This window comes from Aedes aegypti, chromosome 1 (assembly GCF_002204515.2).
Source record: "Aedes aegypti strain LVP_AGWG chromosome 1, AaegL5.0 Primary Assembly, whole genome shotgun sequence".
NCBI classification, from domain to species: Eukaryota; Metazoa; Arthropoda; class Insecta; order Diptera; family Culicidae; genus Aedes; species Aedes aegypti.
Genome location: NC_035107.1, coordinates 229,224,135 through 229,244,365, shown reverse-complemented (window position 1 = coordinate 229,244,365; position 20,231 = coordinate 229,224,135). Strand labels below are relative to the sequence as shown.

The 20,231-nt window shown below is 37.3% G+C and overlaps 1 protein-coding gene across 1 annotated transcript; it reads left to right on the top strand.

The window, feature by feature from the left end:
- The first annotated feature begins 14,516 nt into the window (after nucleotides 1–14,516).
- LOC5578272 (outer dense fiber protein 3) lies at nucleotides 14,517–15,517 on the top strand. Its single transcript, XM_001663750.2, has 3 exons — nucleotides 14,517–14,682; nucleotides 14,741–14,959; nucleotides 15,025–15,517. Exons 1-3 carry the CDS (start codon nucleotides 14,661–14,663, stop codon nucleotides 15,477–15,479), a joined length of 696 nt encoding a protein of 231 aa, XP_001663800.2. The 5' UTR covers nucleotides 14,517–14,660; the 3' UTR covers nucleotides 15,480–15,517.
- Nucleotides 15,518–20,231: the final 4,714 nt, after the last annotated feature.

Here is a 20,231-nt window from a genome sequence, read left to right as displayed (position 1 = left end):
TCCCGGCAAAACTTATGAGGCGGATACGTGTAACGCTAAATGGTTCGAAATTAACTATTCATTGCTTTCTGAAAACTATTTGAGATCTAACCGTGGTAGAATCGTCGATATCGGAAGAGAGTGGCCAAAGGTATTGCAATTTGAAGGAAAACAATTGATAGATTTTTTATGTTAGTTCTGTAAAAAGAACACGAAATCGACAAACCAAAACACGGTGCCTCGGAGGCTTACATCCTGCGAACACTTTTCCTCGCAGCTCAAACTTTGTTTTGTGATTAATAGGCTAAGGCCAAAACCGCGCGTCGGTCATTGTTCTTCGCTACTCTGCGCGTCTGAACTTTGCACGGTAACTTAACTTGACGATGGCGTGCTCCGACCGATGTACTGCACTTGTACTTTTCACGGATAATTAAGTACAAATTAGAGCGTTGCGAACAATATACATGATAGGAGTTGTGCAGGAGGAGACCGGAGAACCGGACTTGCACACTCTTTCCGGACAGGAACCCCGGAGCTCTCGTCTCCGGGTGCTGCGTCGTCAAGTGCGCATATTTATTTTTAATTTAATTATACGCATTTTTCTACCGGTGAGCTCGTAATGACCATATAATTAATTCATATTTTATTGCTGGTGCACTGTGGCGGTTCCATCTCGTCGTCCGGGGACAAGTTGGAGTCGGAGTTGATACTGGGATGCCTCGGGAACCGGTGATGATGGTTGATTTTTGCATACATTTTCGTTTGGTACGTGTACTTTTTGACAGCAACTGACATTCATCGAGGGCTTTTTGTGCCTCGTGGGCAGAAACCGAAGGCAGCTGCGTTTGCCCATCATGAAGTGAGGACCAGGCTGTTTTCCCTCCGAGGCATACACTTGGGCGCATTCCATGATATGTGCGAGTGTAATTATTGACTTTAACGATTTTCAAATGCGAACTATAGGTATTGTAAGAAGAAGATGGAAAAACAATGAAGAACAATGATTAATCACGCGATTAATAGGTGGTTTCTCTGTAATGGATGTTTTCGTAAATTTTTGAGAAGGTGAACCAGTGGATACATTATTTTTGGTGGTGATGTCTTATTCGAATTACAGTTTTAAGTGCTGTTTGTAGAAGAGGTATTGTAACGCATCTTCTTATTCTTCTTCTTCTTATCATTCGTGGCATTACGTCCTCACTGGGACAGAGCCTACTTATCAGATAAGTGCTCTTATCAGCATTTTCACAGTTATTAACTGACAGCTTTATTTGCCACAGTTGCCATTTTCACATTCGTATATCGTATGGCAAGTAGGATGATACTCTCTATGCCCAGGAAAGTGAAAGAAATTTCCATTACGGAACGACCCAGGACCGACCGGGAATCGACCCCAATCATCTTCAGCATGGCTTTGCTTCGTAGCCACGGACTCTAACCACTCAATTAAGAAAGTCTCTGAATGAAGCTCTGATGGTTTATTTCTTCTGATAATCCCAAATTTGAGTTATGCTATGTTCAGACTATGCAGCTGTATCATGATACAAGCGGTTTTCGTGATATTGGGTCAATATCATGTTTCTGAACCGTGATATTTTCATACATTTTTGACAGTTCCAATATCACCTTTTGAAGGTGATATTTCAAATGTGCTGCTGGAATTACTCCTAGATTGCCATAAAATATTCCTCTGGAAACCAGCCAGAGAGTTTCCGAAAAATCCTCCGAAAATTCGTGCAGGAAATCCTCAAGAAGTTGTTTCTGGAGTTTTTCGGGGATTTTTCTAGGCATTCCTTTGGTTCTTCTACTGACAATTTCAGGAATTCTCAAAGACTTTCAGGAATTCCTCCAGAACTTTTAAGTGAATTCCTTCAGGTACGCTTTTGATAATTTTTACAGAATTTCTTCTGGGATCTCCATCGGAAATAATTCCGAGCTTTCTTTTTTTGTTAATTCCTCGGTAATTTTCCCATAAAATGCTTTGGAAATGTCTTCAGGAATTTATCTAGCAATTTTCTCCACATAATCCTCCAAGAATTCGCACAGAAATTCACCGCGGAAGTTTCTTCGGCATATTCATCCAGTAATTTCTCATGGCTTCGCGCTAAAAATTCCTCCTGAGTGTTCCTTGATGGAATTTATCCATTAACCCCTTCAAGGATTCTTTAGGAAATTTTGCCAAGATTTCCCATATAATTCTACTAAAAATTCCTTCCAGAATTTCCTTTGGTATGCCTTCCCAATTTCCATTGGAATTTCCTTCGGAATTTTCCTTTCAGAAATTCTTTTGGAATTTTCCGGAATTTCCTTTAAATTTCCCGTTTAAATTTCCTAAGGAATTTTCTTCAGAATTACCTTAGATATTTTTTGGAACTTTTCTTGAAATTTCCTTCTGGAATTTCCTTTGGAATATTCTCTGGAATTTCTTTCGAAATTCCCCTGACATTATTATAGGAATTTCCTTTGAAATTTCGTTCGGAAATTCCTTCGAATTTCGTTCGGAATTTCATTTGGAATTTTATTTGTAATTTCCTTTGGATTTTTCTTTGGAATAGGGTCCTAAAGCCCTGCCCCAATTTTTTACCAAACGCTTAAGTTTAGGCTAAAAACACATGTTTACTCAATTTATAAATGATTTTCGTTGGTTAAAGTCAATAAAACGTTTTTTATATTGTTTTTGAGATTTTGTCACACCCCTAGGTTTAAACTCAAATTTTTGGGTATCTTTTGTTTTCCGTGTCCCTTCCGAAATGTCAGATAGGAACAACCCCAGTGTTAAAACTAAAAGCCCTGTGGTACTTTTGTCGACAAAGTGAACGTCAAACATGATCAAAAGTGTCAAAGTTTATACTTGGAACAATTTTTAAAATTAAATTTTAAATATGTTATAGCCGTTATTTGAGCTGGAAAAATTGCTAAAGTAGTTGAAAGAACATGATCTTTCGTATTATTGAATAAAAAGAACAATTCATTAAACATTTTAGGACCCTATTACCCATGAGGATTTCTTTTGGATTTTTTCGTAATTTCCTTTGGATTTCCTCAAAAATTTTCTTCGGAATTTTCTTTGAAATTTCTTTCGGATTTCCTTCCAAATTTTCTTTGGAATTTCCTTCGAAATTTGCTCTCATAGTAAATTCTGAACTTCCTTTGGATTTCCTTTCAGAATTTCCTTCGGAATCCCTTTTGGATTTTCTTTGGAATTTCCTTTAACATTTTCATTGAAATTTCCTTACGAATTTTCTTCAAAATTTTCTTAATTTTTTTTTTTTGAAATTTCCTTTAGGATTACTTTCGGAATTTCCTTTAAAATTTCCCGCGCAATCTCTTTTTAAATTTCCTTTGGAATTTCCTTCTGGAATAACCTCTGGTATTTTTTGTTTCAGAATTTCCTCTGGTATTTCCTTTGAAGTTTCGTTCGGAAATTCGTTTGGAATTTCTTTCGGAATTTTCTTTCGGTATTTCTACAGAAATTCTTTTAGAATTTCCATAAAAATTTCCTTTTGTTTTTTTTTTCTGAATTTCCCTTGAAATTTCCTTTGGAATTTCCTTCTGGAATTTCATCCGGTATTTCCTTTAGTAATTTTCTTTCGAAATTCTCTTTGGAATTTCCTTCGGATTTTTCTTCAGAATTTCCTTTGGGGATTTCTTTTGAATTTCTTTCGAAATTACCTTCAAAATGACCATTTAAATTTTCTTCTGAATTTCCTTTGGAATTTCATTCGAAATCTTCTTTGATAGTTACTTCCTTTAAAATTCTCTTCAGGAATTCCTTTTGAATTTTTGTCGGATTTTTTTATTAGAATTTTCATTGAAATTTTCCAACGATTTATTTCTGGATTTTCTTTGAAATTTCCGTCTGAATTTCCTTTGTTTCCATTTGAATTTCCTTCTGGAATTCCCTTCAGAATTTCTTATGGAATTTCGTTCGAAATTTAAACACAAGAATTTCCTCCGTTATTTCGTTCCTTTGGAATTTCCTTTGATGATTTCTTCTAGAATTTTCTTAGAAATTTCTTGGAATTACTTTCGAAAATTCCTTCGGATTTTCCTTTGAAATTTCCTTCAAAATTCGTTTTGAAATTTCTTTTGGATTTCTTACAGAATTTCCTTCGAAATTTGCTTTGGTATTTACTTCGGAATTTCCTTTGGAATTTTCTTCGAAGTTTCCTTCTAAAATTTGCTTTCAAATTTTCTTTCAAAATTTCCTCTGGAATTCCGATTAGAATGTATTTCGGAACTTCGTTTAGAATTTTCTTCAGAATTTTCTAAGACACTTATTTTGGAAGTTCTTCAATCAAGTTCCTTCAAATTCAGGATTTTTTTCTGGAATTTCTTCAGAATTTATTCGGGATATCCACTCATTGCATTATATTTGAAGTTCATCCACAGATTTGTCTGGATGTTCCAGGAAAATGCATAGGATTTTCTCCACATTTTCTTCATGGGTTCTTCAGATTTTTTTTATGAATTACTCTAGTGATTCCTGTCAATCCTTCAGAAATACCTCTGCCATTCTTCAAGGAATTTCTACAGGAATTATGCCGAAAATTTCTCCAAGATTACCTCAGTAACTCCTCTAAAAATCCATCATGATTTGCTCCGTTAATACTACTCCAGAATTTAAGCAGAGAATTTCTCCAAGAACGTCTCGCAGCGCTTTTTTTCAATCGTTCTTTTTGGAATTTCTTCAGATAGAAACTCCTGGATGAAACCCTCGAACATTTTCTGGAAAAATTTCCAAGAAAATTTCCGCAGGAAGATCGTTTTAGAAACTTCAAATGAAATTCCTAAGGGAATTCCAGATTTTCAAAGAAATTTCGGAAGGAAATCATGAGAGAACCGATGGAAGTTACAATGGAGTTTCTAATCACGAAAGAAATTTCAATGGAAATGCCGAAGGAAAATCCAAACGAAATTGCGAAGAAAATTACAAAAAAAATATCACAGGATGTTCTAGAGGAAAGAGATATTTAAAAGGAAGGAAATTTTAATGTAAATTCAGAAAAAAGTTTCAAAAAATACCGAAGAAAATTCCAAAAGAAGTTGCGAATGATATTCAAAAAAAAAACCCGATGGAAGCACCGAAAGAAAATCAAAATTTCCAAAGAAATTCTAAAGAAGGTAATTTTGAAGAAAATTTCAAAGGAAATGCTGAAAAGAACTCTAATAGAAATTCCAAAGGGCAATCCAAAGAAAATTCCACAGAAACTTCCGAAATTCCGAAAAAAAATCATGGATGTTCCAAAGAAGTTGCTAATTCCGAAGGAAATTGCAAAAAAATCCTGAAAGAAATTCCGATGGAAGTTCCCAAGGAAATTCAGAAGGAAATGCCAAAGCAAAATCCAGAGGAAAGTCCGAAAAATATTCCAAAATAAATTCCGAAGGATGATTCAAATTACATTCCAATAGAAATGCCGAAGGAAAATTCCAATTGTAATTTCGATGGAAAATCAAAAAAATTAAAAGAAAAATACCAAAAAAAAATGGAAATTCCAATGAAAGTTCGAAAGAAAAATTTTAAGGGAAATCCCAAACTAAGTTCCGAAGAAAATTCCAAAGGCAAAAGAAGTTCCAAAGAAAATTAGAAGGAAGTCCAAATGCAAAGAAAATTACAATGGAAATGCCGAAGGAAAATCCAAAATTAATTCCGAAGAAAATTTAAAAGACGTGTTCAAAAATTTCGAAAAAAAAAATCCACAGGGAATTCTGAATTCCAAAGACAAAAGAAATTCCGAAGGAAAATCCTTAAGAAATTCAAAATGAAATTACGATGGAAATGCCGAAGAAAACTCCGGAAGAAATCCCTGAGGAAATTTTAAAGGCATGCCAAAGAAAATTCAGAAAAATAAATCCACTGGGAATTCCGAATACTGAAGGAAACTACAGATTCTTAGAGCAATTCAAAGTTTAAATCTTACAGAAACTGTGAACGACAGTTTTAAGAAATTTCTGGAGGCATCCTTCTAGAAACTGCTTTTTTTTTGAAGAAGTTCTAAACGGAAGTCTTTGAAGATGTCCTTGTACAATCGATGGATGAATCACCGGATAAAACCCTAGAGACTTTGTTGAAAAATATCTGAAAGGATCATTAAAAACATTTTTTGATCTCTCAGTTGATTTCATGAGCTACCTGACGGTGAAGAGTCTGATTGAGAATTCATCCGCTAGGTGGCCCTATTAAAAAGAAATCATAAATCTTCTCTCCCCTCAATTAACCCTCTAATACCCAACCCCGCCTTTAGACGGGGTACACTTTGGAATTTTGTGTATTTTTTCGCAGCTCGGAAATCAAAATGATTTTATTTTTGGCTTGAACCTTGACTCATAACACGCATATGAGAAAAGTTTTTTATGACTTTTGAAACTTTTTTGTATTTTTGAAAATTGTTTGAAAAATTGTATTCTTATATAACCTACAAATGCCTGGGATTTATTTAACGTGTAATATAAAAAATCGTACCTTTTATATTTTTCTTCTATTAACCTATAACAGAAGAAGGGCTTGGTGGTATTAAAATAATTCCAAACCTTTGTTTCCGTTAATTACACGGAAAATAAAAATATTTTCAGAAAAATATTTGAAATTTATTATTTTTAAAAGTACCGTGAAAACTTGAATTTTTATTGTTGCCAAAAAACAGTAACTAGAAGAGGCTTCAAGAAAAAATGAAAAAGGATAGGGATGTTCAAAAATAAAAATTATAAAAATCAAAAACAAAAATTAATAGATTTTCGAATAAAAATAAATCATTGCCCAAAACGTGTTTAGAACGATTTTAGATAACTAAAAATAATATTTAGATCGAAAATAAAAATTTGGGTATTAGAGGGTTAAGAGCCTTATCAGCTAGAAGGTTGGTGCTTCGGCAAAGAGCAGATTGAGGGCTATCTAGACACCAAAACCGTTCAGTAATATTTTGTCGAACTAAATCGTTCAGCAATACAAAAGAGAGCTAAAAAGAGAGAAATTCAACTAGCCAACGCTGATTATCATAAGAATTTACTGAAGAATTAGTATCTTCTTCTTCTTCTTGGTATTAACGTCCTCACTGTAACAGAGCCTGCTTCTCAGCTTAGTGTTCTTATGAGCACTTCCACAGTTATTAACTGAGAGCTTCCTCTGCCAAATTTGCCATTTTTGCATTCGTATATCTTGTGGCAGGTACGATGATACTCTAATGCCCAGGGAAGTCAAGGAAATTTCCATTGCGAAAAGATCCTGGACCGACTGGGAATTGAACCCAGACACCTTCAGCATGGCTTTGCTCTGTAGCCGCGGACTATAACCACTCGGCTAAGGAAGGCCTACTAAGGCTGTGAACCGTTTCACCAGTTCGTTTAACTATTAGTTAAAATTTGACATTTCGATAGTTATTTTCCCCTCAAATGGTTAAATTGAACATCGCAGTCGACCCATTTGAGCTTTGACAGTCGAGTAGTAATTTCAGAACAAAGTTGACAGATGGTTAGTTATTCTCAAATTCACGGGAGCAAAAAATAACTTTCGAACTGTCAAGTTTAACCATGCTCCAGAGCAGGGTTATTTCTAACCGGAGGGGAAATAACTATCGAGCTGTCAAATTTTAACTAAAAGTTAAACGAACTGGTGAAACGGTTCACAGCCTAAAAATTAGTATGTAGAGGTGAAAAATCTAATTAAAAATGTATTTTCTGTTGACGATGTTGTTAGAATGCAAGAAACAGCAACCATGGTGATTGGTAGCAAAGAAAAGGGTTGCTCTGTTAATCTGTTTTGGTAGTGACGAACGTCAAACTTTTAAATCATTCATTTCCCGCATTTGGTAGTGTTCACACGTAAATAAACGCATCTACTGCAAAACCTGTTTTTTCACTACTGCCAACAGGTTATGGGCCCAGCAACAGGAAATTTGCAGTAAGTGATTCGGTCGGATTAGTGTGACTTAGTAGTTTCGGTTCATTGTTTACGGTGGTGACATCCTAAGTGTTCTATGATGGAGCAGTCGAAGATCAGTTTTAAACGTCTGGGATACGATAACTTCGAAATTTGGAAGGTGCGGGCGCGGCAATTCTTGACCAGAGAAGGACTTTGGTCAATCGTAAATGACGAACTTCCGCCGGCCAAATCGAGAACAGGAGAATGGACAACGAAAAACGAACTGGCGCTACAAACCATCGGCTATCTTGTCGAAGATTCACAGTTACGTATCATTCAAGACGCCGAGACAGCAAAAGATGCGTGGCAGATGTTGCGGGAGTACTACGTCAAGGATTCATCAGTGAGCAAGGTGTCCTTGATAAAGAAGCTGGCTAAAATGGAACTCGCGGAAGGAGGAGATATGCGTGACCATCTTACGGAAATGGACACCTTATTCGAGCGAATCGAGAACGTCGGCTGTCGCCTCGACGAGGACGTGAAAGGCGCCTTCATGCTAGCTAGTGTGCCAAGCTCGTATGAAAATGTTGTTACGGCGATTCAAGGACGGATGGAAGTGTTCCGGATCAACTTTGTGAAAACAAAACTACTCGAAGAATACGAGCGCCGGCGCGAGAAGGACAACACGGAGGATCAAAAAACCATGATTGCGAAAGCTACGCGAAAGAATCGAAGCGCCCGCATAAACCAGAACCGTACTGGCACTATTTCCCGAACTATCCACAACCACTAACGACAATATCTATCCTGTTTCGTATAACATCCAAATTAACAATAAACCAACACTACCGCAAACTGTTTTGACAGTCTGGGAAACGGTAAATGGATAATTTACAATGTGGGGAATAGGCGGTTAAGTTATGTAACCATAAAAAAACGTCGATTTTTGCGAACAAAATTTTTCGTTGACTATTCGCCATTTGGTAGACATACTATCCATTTTTTGACCAATTAACTGTAGGGGAGACAGTTTCAAAATAGTGAAACTATATGGCTGGAATTAAATAAAGAATGTTTGTGTAATGATTGGTTTATTGTGCGACATGGTATTTTTACCCTGTGCTGTACTGTGCTTGTATGCTTGTACAATAAGAATGTATTGAAAAAACACGTATTTATTGTTTTATTGTATATAAATTATATTGGAAATGTAATGATAGACAATGTATTACAATCAATTACAAATTTTATGTTGTAACGGAAATTTAAAAATTAGAATAACTAGTTTAATTTTTCTTCTAATTATGCCAATGCACTCATCACACTCCTGCTTCGGTGGGCCTTCTGCCGGTGATTTTCGTTCTCGAGACAGAGCTAAGCCTCAAAGATAAGCCCCATCCATTTATACTCGGTCTGCGAACATGGCATCGGACTGTTAATAATCCACTTTGTTGGAAACTGGAACGTGAAGGAATCGTTAGAAATTTGAAATTTGTAACAAACGTTCCGAAACTTACATTTGGGTGCATGAAGGATTGCCGTTGTTTTCCGAGAGAACTGTCACGACGCCGGTCGATGCTTCCGGATCTCTCCTGGGTCGAACCTCCTGGAATCTACTGTTTTCATCCACAGCCGAATAATGATCAGCGGCGTCGAGATCGATTGGATTTGTAGCAGCCAATGTAATAGCCGTTTTGTTCAGGTTGTTCGCCATCTCCACACCGCAATTCTGTCGGAACAAATTACTGTTTTTATATTACTTTAATGGCCAATTTGATCAAAATATAACTTACCATCGAGGCTCTGCTATTCTACCACTATCAAATTTACATAAAACTGGTTATAATTAAGATTAACAATGTTTTTTTTTCGACGGTTTCATTTGGAAATGAGGTGGAACGTTTTATTTTTCTTTTTTCCAACAATATTTTGATCTACCATACGGGCTAGTACAACATACACGCAAAAAAACTACCAGAGATATCCTCACTATTTTGTGCAGTGATAGAAAATTATTTCGACCGCAACATATGAACATCTTCTCTCTTAGTTTTTCTTTAAGTTTTATTCCATTTGTATTGTTTCCATTACTTTCGAAAAGTTGTGTGAAAAAATCAGCTCTTTCTTTGTTTTTATGTTCCAGTGCCTGTGACTGAGTTAAATTTTTTATGCGTACAATGCAGTCAACAGTTTTCCAAACTGTTAAATAAAAGTGATATATAGTAAAATACAAACTGTTACACAAATTGTTGATTTATGTTGTAACAGTTTCTCACTAGTCAGCACTGCAATATTGTTTAAAAATATCTGGACAATGTAATATAATGTAACTATTTGGCATGGACTATTCTAATGGCTTCATATTGTGGTAGACTTCATGTTTGATATTGTTCAACATACAAACAACCGTTTGTGATACATTAACACTATCAGTTACAGGAAACTAACCGTTTGGACTGAAGGCCAAATTGTATTTTTCTATGCGGGCGACGTTGATCAAAAACGATTGTGTTTTGCGTGCGGTAGTCAACACCATTTGATGCGGGACTGCGAGTTGCTCAGGAAACTGCGAGGAGAATCATCGTTGTCCAATGGAACGGGAAGAGAAAACGTGTCGGCTAAATCAGCAAAGGAAGAATCTGGACATATTTGCTTTGCTGCTATTCAAGCTTCAGCGGAAGAAGCGTGGTTTTTAGATTCTGGAGCATCGGAACACATGACGGGAAAGGTGGCCAACTTGGATCGAAGCGAAGAAGTGGAGCAGCAGAAAGTGATACTAGCGGATGGAAAAGTTTTATTTTCAAAGCACATCGGGGAAAAGGAAATGGAAGTCTTGAGTAGTAACAGGTAAAGCGGTTTCGATTAGGATGGAAAGAGTCTTAGTTGTAGAAGGACTGTCTGTGAATTTAATGTCTGTACAGGCAATCGTTCGAAAAGGTTTCGAAGTGTTGTTCACTAGGAACGAGTGTCGAATTTTGAGAAACGGACAAACAATCGTAACCGGAGTGAAAGAGGGACAGTTGTATCGTTTGATGAACGCAAATGTAAACGCATAGAACATTTATGAATATGATTAAGGAGAGTACTATTCAGGAGGAGTTAGAATAAGTTGCTATTTCTTGAGGAGGAGTGTTGACGATGTTGTTAGAATGCAAGAAACAGCAACCATGGTGATTGGTAGCAAAGAAAAGGGTTGCTCTGTTAATCTGTTTTGGAAGTGACGAACGCAAGGGGTGGATCACTTCTGATGCATCTGATATTGAGCGTTTTGCACCTTATTAGACTACTGTGCAAAAAATTTTTGCACAGTGAATATTTTCACACCTCACACATACACATGCATAACAGTTTGACAGTTGCTTCGATACCAAAGTTTTTCGTTTCTGTTTTGATTTTTCTTTCTGCGAACATTTATTATCACATAAAGAAAACTGGTTTTGGCAAAACCTTTATACATAGTTATTAGAATTTCCATCAATAATCAAGTGACTTGTCCACAACTCATCCCTGGTAAGTGTTTAATTTGAAATTCGATTTGTTTTAGATGATCAAACTCTGACACGTCATTTTGTTTTAGTCATCACCATCATCATCAAACTCGGGAAAGCAGTTCGAACATTGCTAGAAGACTCGCAACGCCACCGGAGGATTGCTTCAGTGACTACGACCTGAATCTACCAACGGAAACAGATCTGATTCTTGGTACTCGGACGGTGATCAGCCGCCCCTGCCATGGGTAACAGACGCTGTTGTGAGCCGCTCCCAGCAGTACAGACAGTACAACAAGTACAGACGCTCCAGGTTTGCAGAAGCAAACTCCTTCTTTCCTGTCAACATACGACCAGAGCTCCCACCGGGGTTGGTTACCCAATCTTCCCTAAAGTTGCTCGAACCCCGCAAGTACAGCGAGTAGGTAGGGATAGGCGTTGCTGGACAGAAGGCTAAGGACCACACAAAGGGATCTATTCTACTCCTGCAGATACGCGAGGTACTAATAGTACGCCATGTTTAAGATTTATCATCCTCATTACGATGAATATTTTGGCCAATTATGAGCTAAATACCGACATGTAGAAGTGAAAACGTACCCGAAAATAAACAAGTTTTGATAAAATCAATCTCACTGCTTTGAATCATTTTAAAACGTCACAGCTTTCAATGCCTACGCCTACTAGTGTTAGTGAGTGTGTAAATTGTATCTAACAAATGAACAATTTCACCAGAATCTAAAAATTCATGCAATGATCAATGAATTTGAATTATTTCATGCATTCAAATGCATTTAAATGCACACTCAATAAATTCGCATTTCATGGCATGCTCCAATGTTTATTTGCTATCCTAGTCTGTACGTCAAACTCATTTTTTGCTATTTCTCATCGTAATAGGCTGTTTTTCATCACTCCAATCTGTCATGAAACGGCCTACTTTCCTGCACTGAAGTAAGCAGTGCGGGAATTGTCATTACGCAACTGAAACCAGTGCTGTAATGATTCATTACGCAACGCTTTCTCATTACGCAACTGTTTTGAGTTGCGTAATGAATCATTACCCAACTATTTTCAGAAATTGCAAAATGATGGTGCAAGCATCCAGATGTGATTTCTGATACCCTCCAGTGGTGTTCTACGAAATTGCAAAAAAAGTTGTACGCAACTCGTTTCCGAACTCGATTTTTACAGCACTCGTCGTAGTTATCCAACTCGGCAAGCCTCGTTGGACAAATGTACGACTCGTGCTGTAAAAATCGTCATTCTGCAACTTGTTACGTAAACTACTATTCCACAAGCTGAAGAAAAGCAGATGCTCACCCAAAAAATTACTACATGTATGTATACTTCATGTCGTAACCGATTATGAAATTCTTCGATCTGATTGACAAAGGACTGACCCGCTTAGGACCCGTAGTGAGGGAAACTACGAAAACCTTACACTTTACCGGCTGCGGAATGGACGCTTCTTACCAGCTGCTGGCAATCTTCGGATTCAATGGAGCATCGGATATTAGCATATTTACTCTCCTATGTGGAATAAATATATTCCTAATCCTCTATCCGTTAATGACCTTAGAGTTTAATATTCAGTACCGTTATCTCCCATTAGTCTGTATGTTAAACCGCGCAGTGCTAAAGTACCCAGAAACAAATTTTAAAGTGAGAGTTGTGATTCTGAAGACAGATCTGTTATTTTACGACCCATACACTATTCAACCCCTTTACCTACACTCGTGCCCCATAATTTAATCAAAACGGTGCAGTGATTCAATGCTCAGATGAAGAAATATTCATTCTGCAAAAGATACTTGAAGGAGAAGAATACCAAACTTAAGAGCTTATAGTTCCTTTCCTAAAGCCAGGATCCTTGTCCTACATTAAAGGAAATAAAACAAGTTATTAAGGCAAAGATTGTTATATTTGTTTTATTCTGATATCCTTGATTTAAGAATAGATGCGGATTTCTATTAGCCCCCAGTAAGCCAAAGACATAAGGTTTATCGGGAAGTAAATTCCGACTGTTCCAATTAATTCTGAGTTGGAAACAATGTACTCCTGCAGTCAATCATCATTTTCCCGCTGTGCATCTAACATATGTTTGGATCGTTATTGAAGTCCTTAGAAAACCAGATGCCTAATGACTGAAAGGTCTACAAACAGCACTTATCAGGCTTAATTATTTAATATATTTTCTTGCTTCAAAGCTACATCTTGATTTTGATCTGAAACAAATAAAATTTGTGATTAATTAAAGAAAATGAGTGTAGAGTAAAACATTGAAACTTCCAAAACAAACAATGACGCGTTGCTATAGTACGATACAATGGTATGGTTCAGGGCTAAGTTGATGAATTTATCGAAAAAATGCATTTGATGCAAATCGATGTACATTAGATGTGCACTGAACAAGTGATCCACCCCTTGGACGAACGTCAAACTTTTAAATCATTCATTTCCCGCATTTGGTAGTGTTCACACGTAAATAAACGCATCTACTGCAAAACCTGTTTTTTCACTACTGCCAACATTTTCTAGGTGATGACGATGATGATGGTCCCGCCACATACCCCTACAAAGGTTCTAACAAGACGATATATCATTAAGATAATTTAAATTTAAATTAAAATAAAATGATAAAATATTGCCGGTATCCATCACAAATGTTCATAAATTTTAACAGTGAATTACAAAGTTCAATAACATCGAAAACTTTGCCAGAATTGATAACCATTTATTCAGAACCAAATATATCAACAATATGTTGCTGATACTAAATGCGCATAATTTCTCAAAATGCCTAATATATACATATTTATAATATGTAGTAGATTCCAAAAGGCAAAACGTTTCACGAACTAAGCTCCCTCATTTTACGCACTGTTTCAATTTACGAACCAATTCAATTTATGCACCCCGGATCTAGTTCGTAAATTGAGGTTACTGTGTAGTAGAATGAGTTTTTCACCTTGTTGGCTCTTAACATGAAGAATTTCGAGGCTACCGCTAATCGTCAAACGCATAATTCATTGACCACGATGTAAAAAAATCTGAAAAATAATTCCAAATCGCTGTTATTTTAAATTTTACTACTTGCGACGTTATGTTCTCTGACATTTGGTCCCTAAGCCCCCGGCTCCACCAGAGCAAGCGACACGCAAAAAAGATCAAACACTACTCCAGAAAATCAAAGCAACCTTCACTTCTAAAGGAGACTATCGAAGAAGGCCATCTCAAAATAATCTTTGTCATTAAAATCTTTTCGGCCCCGAGGAAAGGACGCAAAATTTAAAGTTCTACTCACAAAATCCACCAAGAAAATCATAAAAAAAATGTATCAGATGTCAAGAATTGGTAAGTGATGTTCACCAATTGAGTTGCGTCATCAAAAGCCTTCCCTTCCTTCATTCAGGACCTGGACCAGCAGGATACGGTCTTCCCCCAACAGTTGGTTATCCAGAGCATGACGTCCGCAAGGATCGGAAACCAATGTTCAGCATGCGGAGTAGACCGATCACCCGGTACGATTCCCTTGGACCTGGTCCGGCTCAGTACGATCCCGGCAAAATGACCCGCGTTGGACGTCCCAACAATCCGACCTATTCACTGGCGAGACGTTTCTCATTGTTCAGTAAGTATACAAGATAACCACTATCAGCTTTCGAAACCCGTTCATTTTCCACTCCACCCGAACAGAGCCGGACAACACTCCGGGGCCGGGAGCTCACAACAACGACAAAGTGCCGTCCATGAAGGGAAATCGTCTTCCAGCGTATTCCTTTGGAATGCGCCTCAAAGAAACCTCCCGCGATGTCGTCCCCGGTCCGGATAAGTATTCGTATGAACTGAACGTGTACAAGAATCGCAACCCGATCTACAGCATGCGAAACCGTACCAAGCAGCCTTACGCCCTGGAAGGACCTGGCCCAAGTGCGTATGGCGGTCTGGACCGGAACCTAACGCACAAGCGGAATCCGCGCTACACGATGAGGTTGGCCTATCCGATTATGGGAGATAAATGTCCCAAACCGGGCCCCAATCGGTACGGATTGATGGAGATGAAACCGGGAACGGCTGCGCCCAAGTACTCTTTCGGAATGCGACACTCGATGTGGAGGCCTCCGATGGTCATTCCGGGGGATAATTGTTGAACTCGGTAATAAATGCAGATGCTGTGGTACATTGACAAGTATGGTTTATTTTTTTAGAGTTAACTAGACATTTTTTTCTGTTTCTGTTCGGGATGAACCACTGCGACCAGTTTTCTTTGATTTTTTGTGGTATACCCGTGTCCTTTGTTTAGTGCATGTCGTTCTACTATTGAGAAATAATGAAGCAGTCGTTTTTTATACAAATATCCCAAGAAACAATTTTGGGCGGTTAATAAACATGTCTGCTGAACTAGTGCTTAACAACAGCTGTGGCTGTTGAACAAAATTATATGCTGTATAAAGTGATAATCAAATGTTGCATAAATTCTGAACAGCGTTTTCGTTCCTCACTTTCATGTTCGTGCCTATTCTGCGCGGCGTGTGAGATGACACGAGTCGAATGAGGTGACAATTGTCGACTCGCTCTCATTTGATTAAGGGGTCTATTTTATAAGTCGAGTCGATAAAAATGACTCGACTAGAGTCACTGTCGACCGAAAAATGTGCTCGTCTCAGATCTGTCACTCGAGTTTTTCGACAGTTATCACCAAGATTGATTGAAGGGAGGTTCAGTGATCTAAGCAGTCAGTGGGTGCGAAGTGAGGTCAGCTACAGGGGAGGTGAAAGTGACAGCCGGCGAGCTAGCTAGCTGGCGAGTATGTTTTCATGTATCGTTTCTATGGGAATGTTAGGGATTGTTTACCACAGAAAACAAATCCTACCGGTAAGTGAAAATCTTCTCCCACACTTCTGAGTAACGTTTACCTTCTTCGTGTGTTTTAGAGGACGTAAAATGCAAGTGTTTTGTTGATTAAAGCGAGGAAAAGCTACTAGGATGCTACATTATACTTCTATGACTAGTGAAATGAAAAGCCGTACGAAACGAGATGGAGTGTGGCTGTGAAAAATGTTTAGAGGTACGTCTCGAGTTAGCACCTTCAAACCAAAACAAACTCGCCAGCTGTCACCTGGTATTTCAAAATGGCGAATTCAACACTCTGACACATTGAAGTACCTCCCTTCTAGATACCTTGGTTATCACTCTATGTGACTGGATTACTATGGGAGTCGACGGGTGACATCTGAAATATGCATGCTTACTTTGATCGACAATGAATATAGACGAGTCACATGAATCTGATCGATTTACAAAATAGGCCCCTAACATTAGTCGTCTCACGTCACTTGCGGTGAGAGCGAGTCGTCTCGACTCACACGCCGCGCAGAATAAGCACGGTTATTTTAAAAGCTCGTTGAACCAAAATTTGCATATCCATGGACCGTTGCACGAGTTCACTAATTTGACGTTAGAGCGGTGCCGAATTCTCTGGTTTCCATGGTCACGTAAATAACATGGCACCGCTAAAACGTCAAATAGTGAACTCGTGCATTGGTCCATAGGGGTGAAAAATGAACCGTGTTTTGATTATCATTATATTTTTCTTGGAAAGATATCTTAGTGAAAAGCAACATGTGAAAGTAACTTCTATAACTCGTCTCGAAATTTTACCAGTGATTTCTTCAGAAGTTGTCTTATAAATTCTATCAATGATTTTTTTAGCAATTATTTCAGTGTTTCTGGAAAAAAATCTGATTCCAGGAATTCATCTCGCAGTAATTCTTCCAAGAGTTTCATTAGTAATTTTACCAGGTACTTCTATTCCTCCTTAAGGTGAAGATGAATCGAAGCCAAACCTCAAATTTTCAAGAGCACAAATCTGGAGAACCAAACAGCCGTTTGAGCTGAAAATTCGACTGGTCACTAGCTGGTGGTGATCAATCGATTGAGTTTTCAGCTCAGACGGATGTTCGGTTCTCTAGATTTGTGCTCTTGAGAATTTGAGGTTTGGCTTCGATTCATCTTCACCTTAAATTATTAAAGCTTTATTCAGAAAATTTCCCTAGTTTCTTCGACGAATTCTTCGAGTATTTTTTAAGGCATTTAGATAGTAATTCTTGATTATTTTAAGAATTTTGTCCAGTAATTATTTCCCCAAGATTTCATTAATGGGTTTATGAATTCTCAAAATAAATCGTCAATTTACCACGTAGAAATATTTTGAAAATGTGCCAGGTGATTATCTAGTTCTTCGTCTGGGATTTTTGCAAGAAAAATCTGGCCATAAATTGCGCTTTAAGAATTTCGAAGAATCCAAATAATCATGGAAGAAACTCTGGTGGATTTCTCGGTAGAATTAATAGATTTATTTGGTGTAAGTACAATTTATAGGGTTTTCTTAGATATTTGTGTCAATATATCTATGGATTTTGTCATCTTATTGAGTATAATTGAGGAACTCGTTTTTGAAATTTTCCTTAAGATTCCTGCGCTTCTACGCCTACTTATCCCATATTCTACATGAACCTTATGGATCACAGGACAAATATGCCTAGAACAGCAGTCGAAATTTTGACAGAAATTCAAAAAAAGTTCCATCCGAATTTTTTACAGAGAAAAATATTCCAGGGTTCCACCAGCAATGCTTGCAAAAAATTATAGTGAATAGCGGTGAAATTATTTTTTTCGATTTTTACAGCACTCGTCGTAATTATCCTACTCGGCAAGCCTCTTAGGATAAATTTATGACTCTTGCTGTATAAATCATCGTTCTGCAACTTGTTCCGTAAACTTTTATTATCATACTTGAATCAAAATTTCCGTTACGGTCAAATTAGAAAAAAAATATAAGGAATCGGCATCATTCGTCATAATCAGCCCCTTGGGGTCTATTTTGTAAATCGAGCAGATTCAAGTGACTCGTCTGTAATCACTGTCGATCAAAGTAGACATGCATATTTCAGATGTCACTCATCGACTCCCATAGTAATCCAGTCACATAGAGTGACAACTGTCGATAAACTCGAGTGACAGAGCCGAGTCGAGTAACATTTTTGGTCGACAGTGACTCCAGTCGAGTCGTTTTTGATCGACTCGACTTATAAAATAGGGCCCAAGGGGAAATGCTCTTTCGATCGAAAACCATTTTGTATTCCCGTTTGCGCCAGCAAAATCAAGTGGGCCGTGGATTCGAACGAATAGGATTCGATCGAAAGTTGGATACGCCGTAAACAAAAATAGGGGTGAATAATATGTTTTATCTAAAGCAAAAACCATTTTATTGCTGATGAAATATAATTTGTAATAGAAATTGAAATTTTGGGATCAGTCCAAACAGGACTCCAGTAAATCTAAGGAAAATCTTCCAGGTAAACCTCTAGAGCTTCCTCGAAGAACTGCTGGACTTCTTTTATTTTGTTTACTAGAAAATCCTCCGAGATAATCTGTACCGTAATCCATACAGTGATTTCTCCAGGGATTCTACTAGCGGTTATTCCAGAAATTCCCCAAGGAAGAACTTGTGTTCACTACCAGATTTTCTAGACCGGTCTGACAGGGCTCCAGAAATACGCCAGGAATTCAGATATATTTCTACATGGATTCCTCTGGCGATTTCGCCAGGAGTTTCTGAGAGAGTTGATACCTTCAGAAAATTCTTATCTATAGATTTCTCCAGAAAAATGTTTGTTGGAATGTCTCCGAGAATTTTTGCAAGCGTTCCTCAGGGAACTTTTTCGGGGATTATTGCAGAGATAACTTCGAGGACTTTCTCCTATTTTTTCTAACTTGAAGAGTAACATAGAGATGTCAATGCGGTCAAATGCTTTGCTGAAATCAGTATATAGAGCCTCTACATAGCTACCATTGTCCATAGCATTCAAAGTATAATTGGTGAATTCTAGTAAATTTGTAGAAGTGGAACGGCCTTTAAAAATCCATGTTGTGCATTTGTAATTATGTTCCTTAATTGCCCAAACAATTTTCTATTAACAATGGATTCAAAGAGCTTCGGAATACAGGAAATTATAGCAATTCCACGATAATTACGAATATCAATTTTCTTCCCTGATTTGTAAATAGGTACTAAGAATGATTTCTTCTAGATTCTAGGAAATTAGCCGGATATTAGTGACATATTGAACAGCCAAATCAAAGGAGATGTTGATTCAACAGCAAGCTTCTTCATAAATACTGGAGAGATTTCATCAGGTCCTGCACTTTTTGTGGCATCCAATCCTTTCAAGCCTGATAAAATGTCTTGTACACTTATCTGGTGCACACTAATGTCATTTGAGGGGGCAGGGAAGAATGAAAAATAATTAAGGTCCCGATCCTCTTCTGAAAATGTCGTATAGATTTCTTGGAAAAACGTTGAAAAGAGGTGGCAAATTTTTTCCGGGTTGTTAGCGTCTTTATCGTCAAGTTGCATTTTTGATGGTAGATTGTTTGATTTTAATTTTGTTTTAGTATAAATAAAGAAACTTCTTGGGGATGACTTTATATCGCTCTCAATTTTTCTATTATACTCTTCAAGTGCAGAATTTATAGCAATGTTCAACTGTTCACATAAGTCCAGGTATTTCTGCATATTATCATCACTTCCATGCTTTTTATAAATTTTGTGAGCCTTTTGCTTTCGATTGTTTAAATTCCTGATATTTCTATTGAACCAGATGGGATTTTTTGAATTACCAAAAAGTTTTTTCCTTTTCAGAGGTACCTCTTCACGAATAATTTCCATTAGTAAACTGTTAAATATATCAACAGCTTTTTCGACATTATTTTCTTCTCTGATCAGTGATTGCCAGTTAATTAAGTTTATTCTATTTTTTATGTTTTCATAATTTGCATTATCGTATTCATAGATATCCTCATATTCGCACACTGTGGGTCTGCAGTTATTATGAATAAAT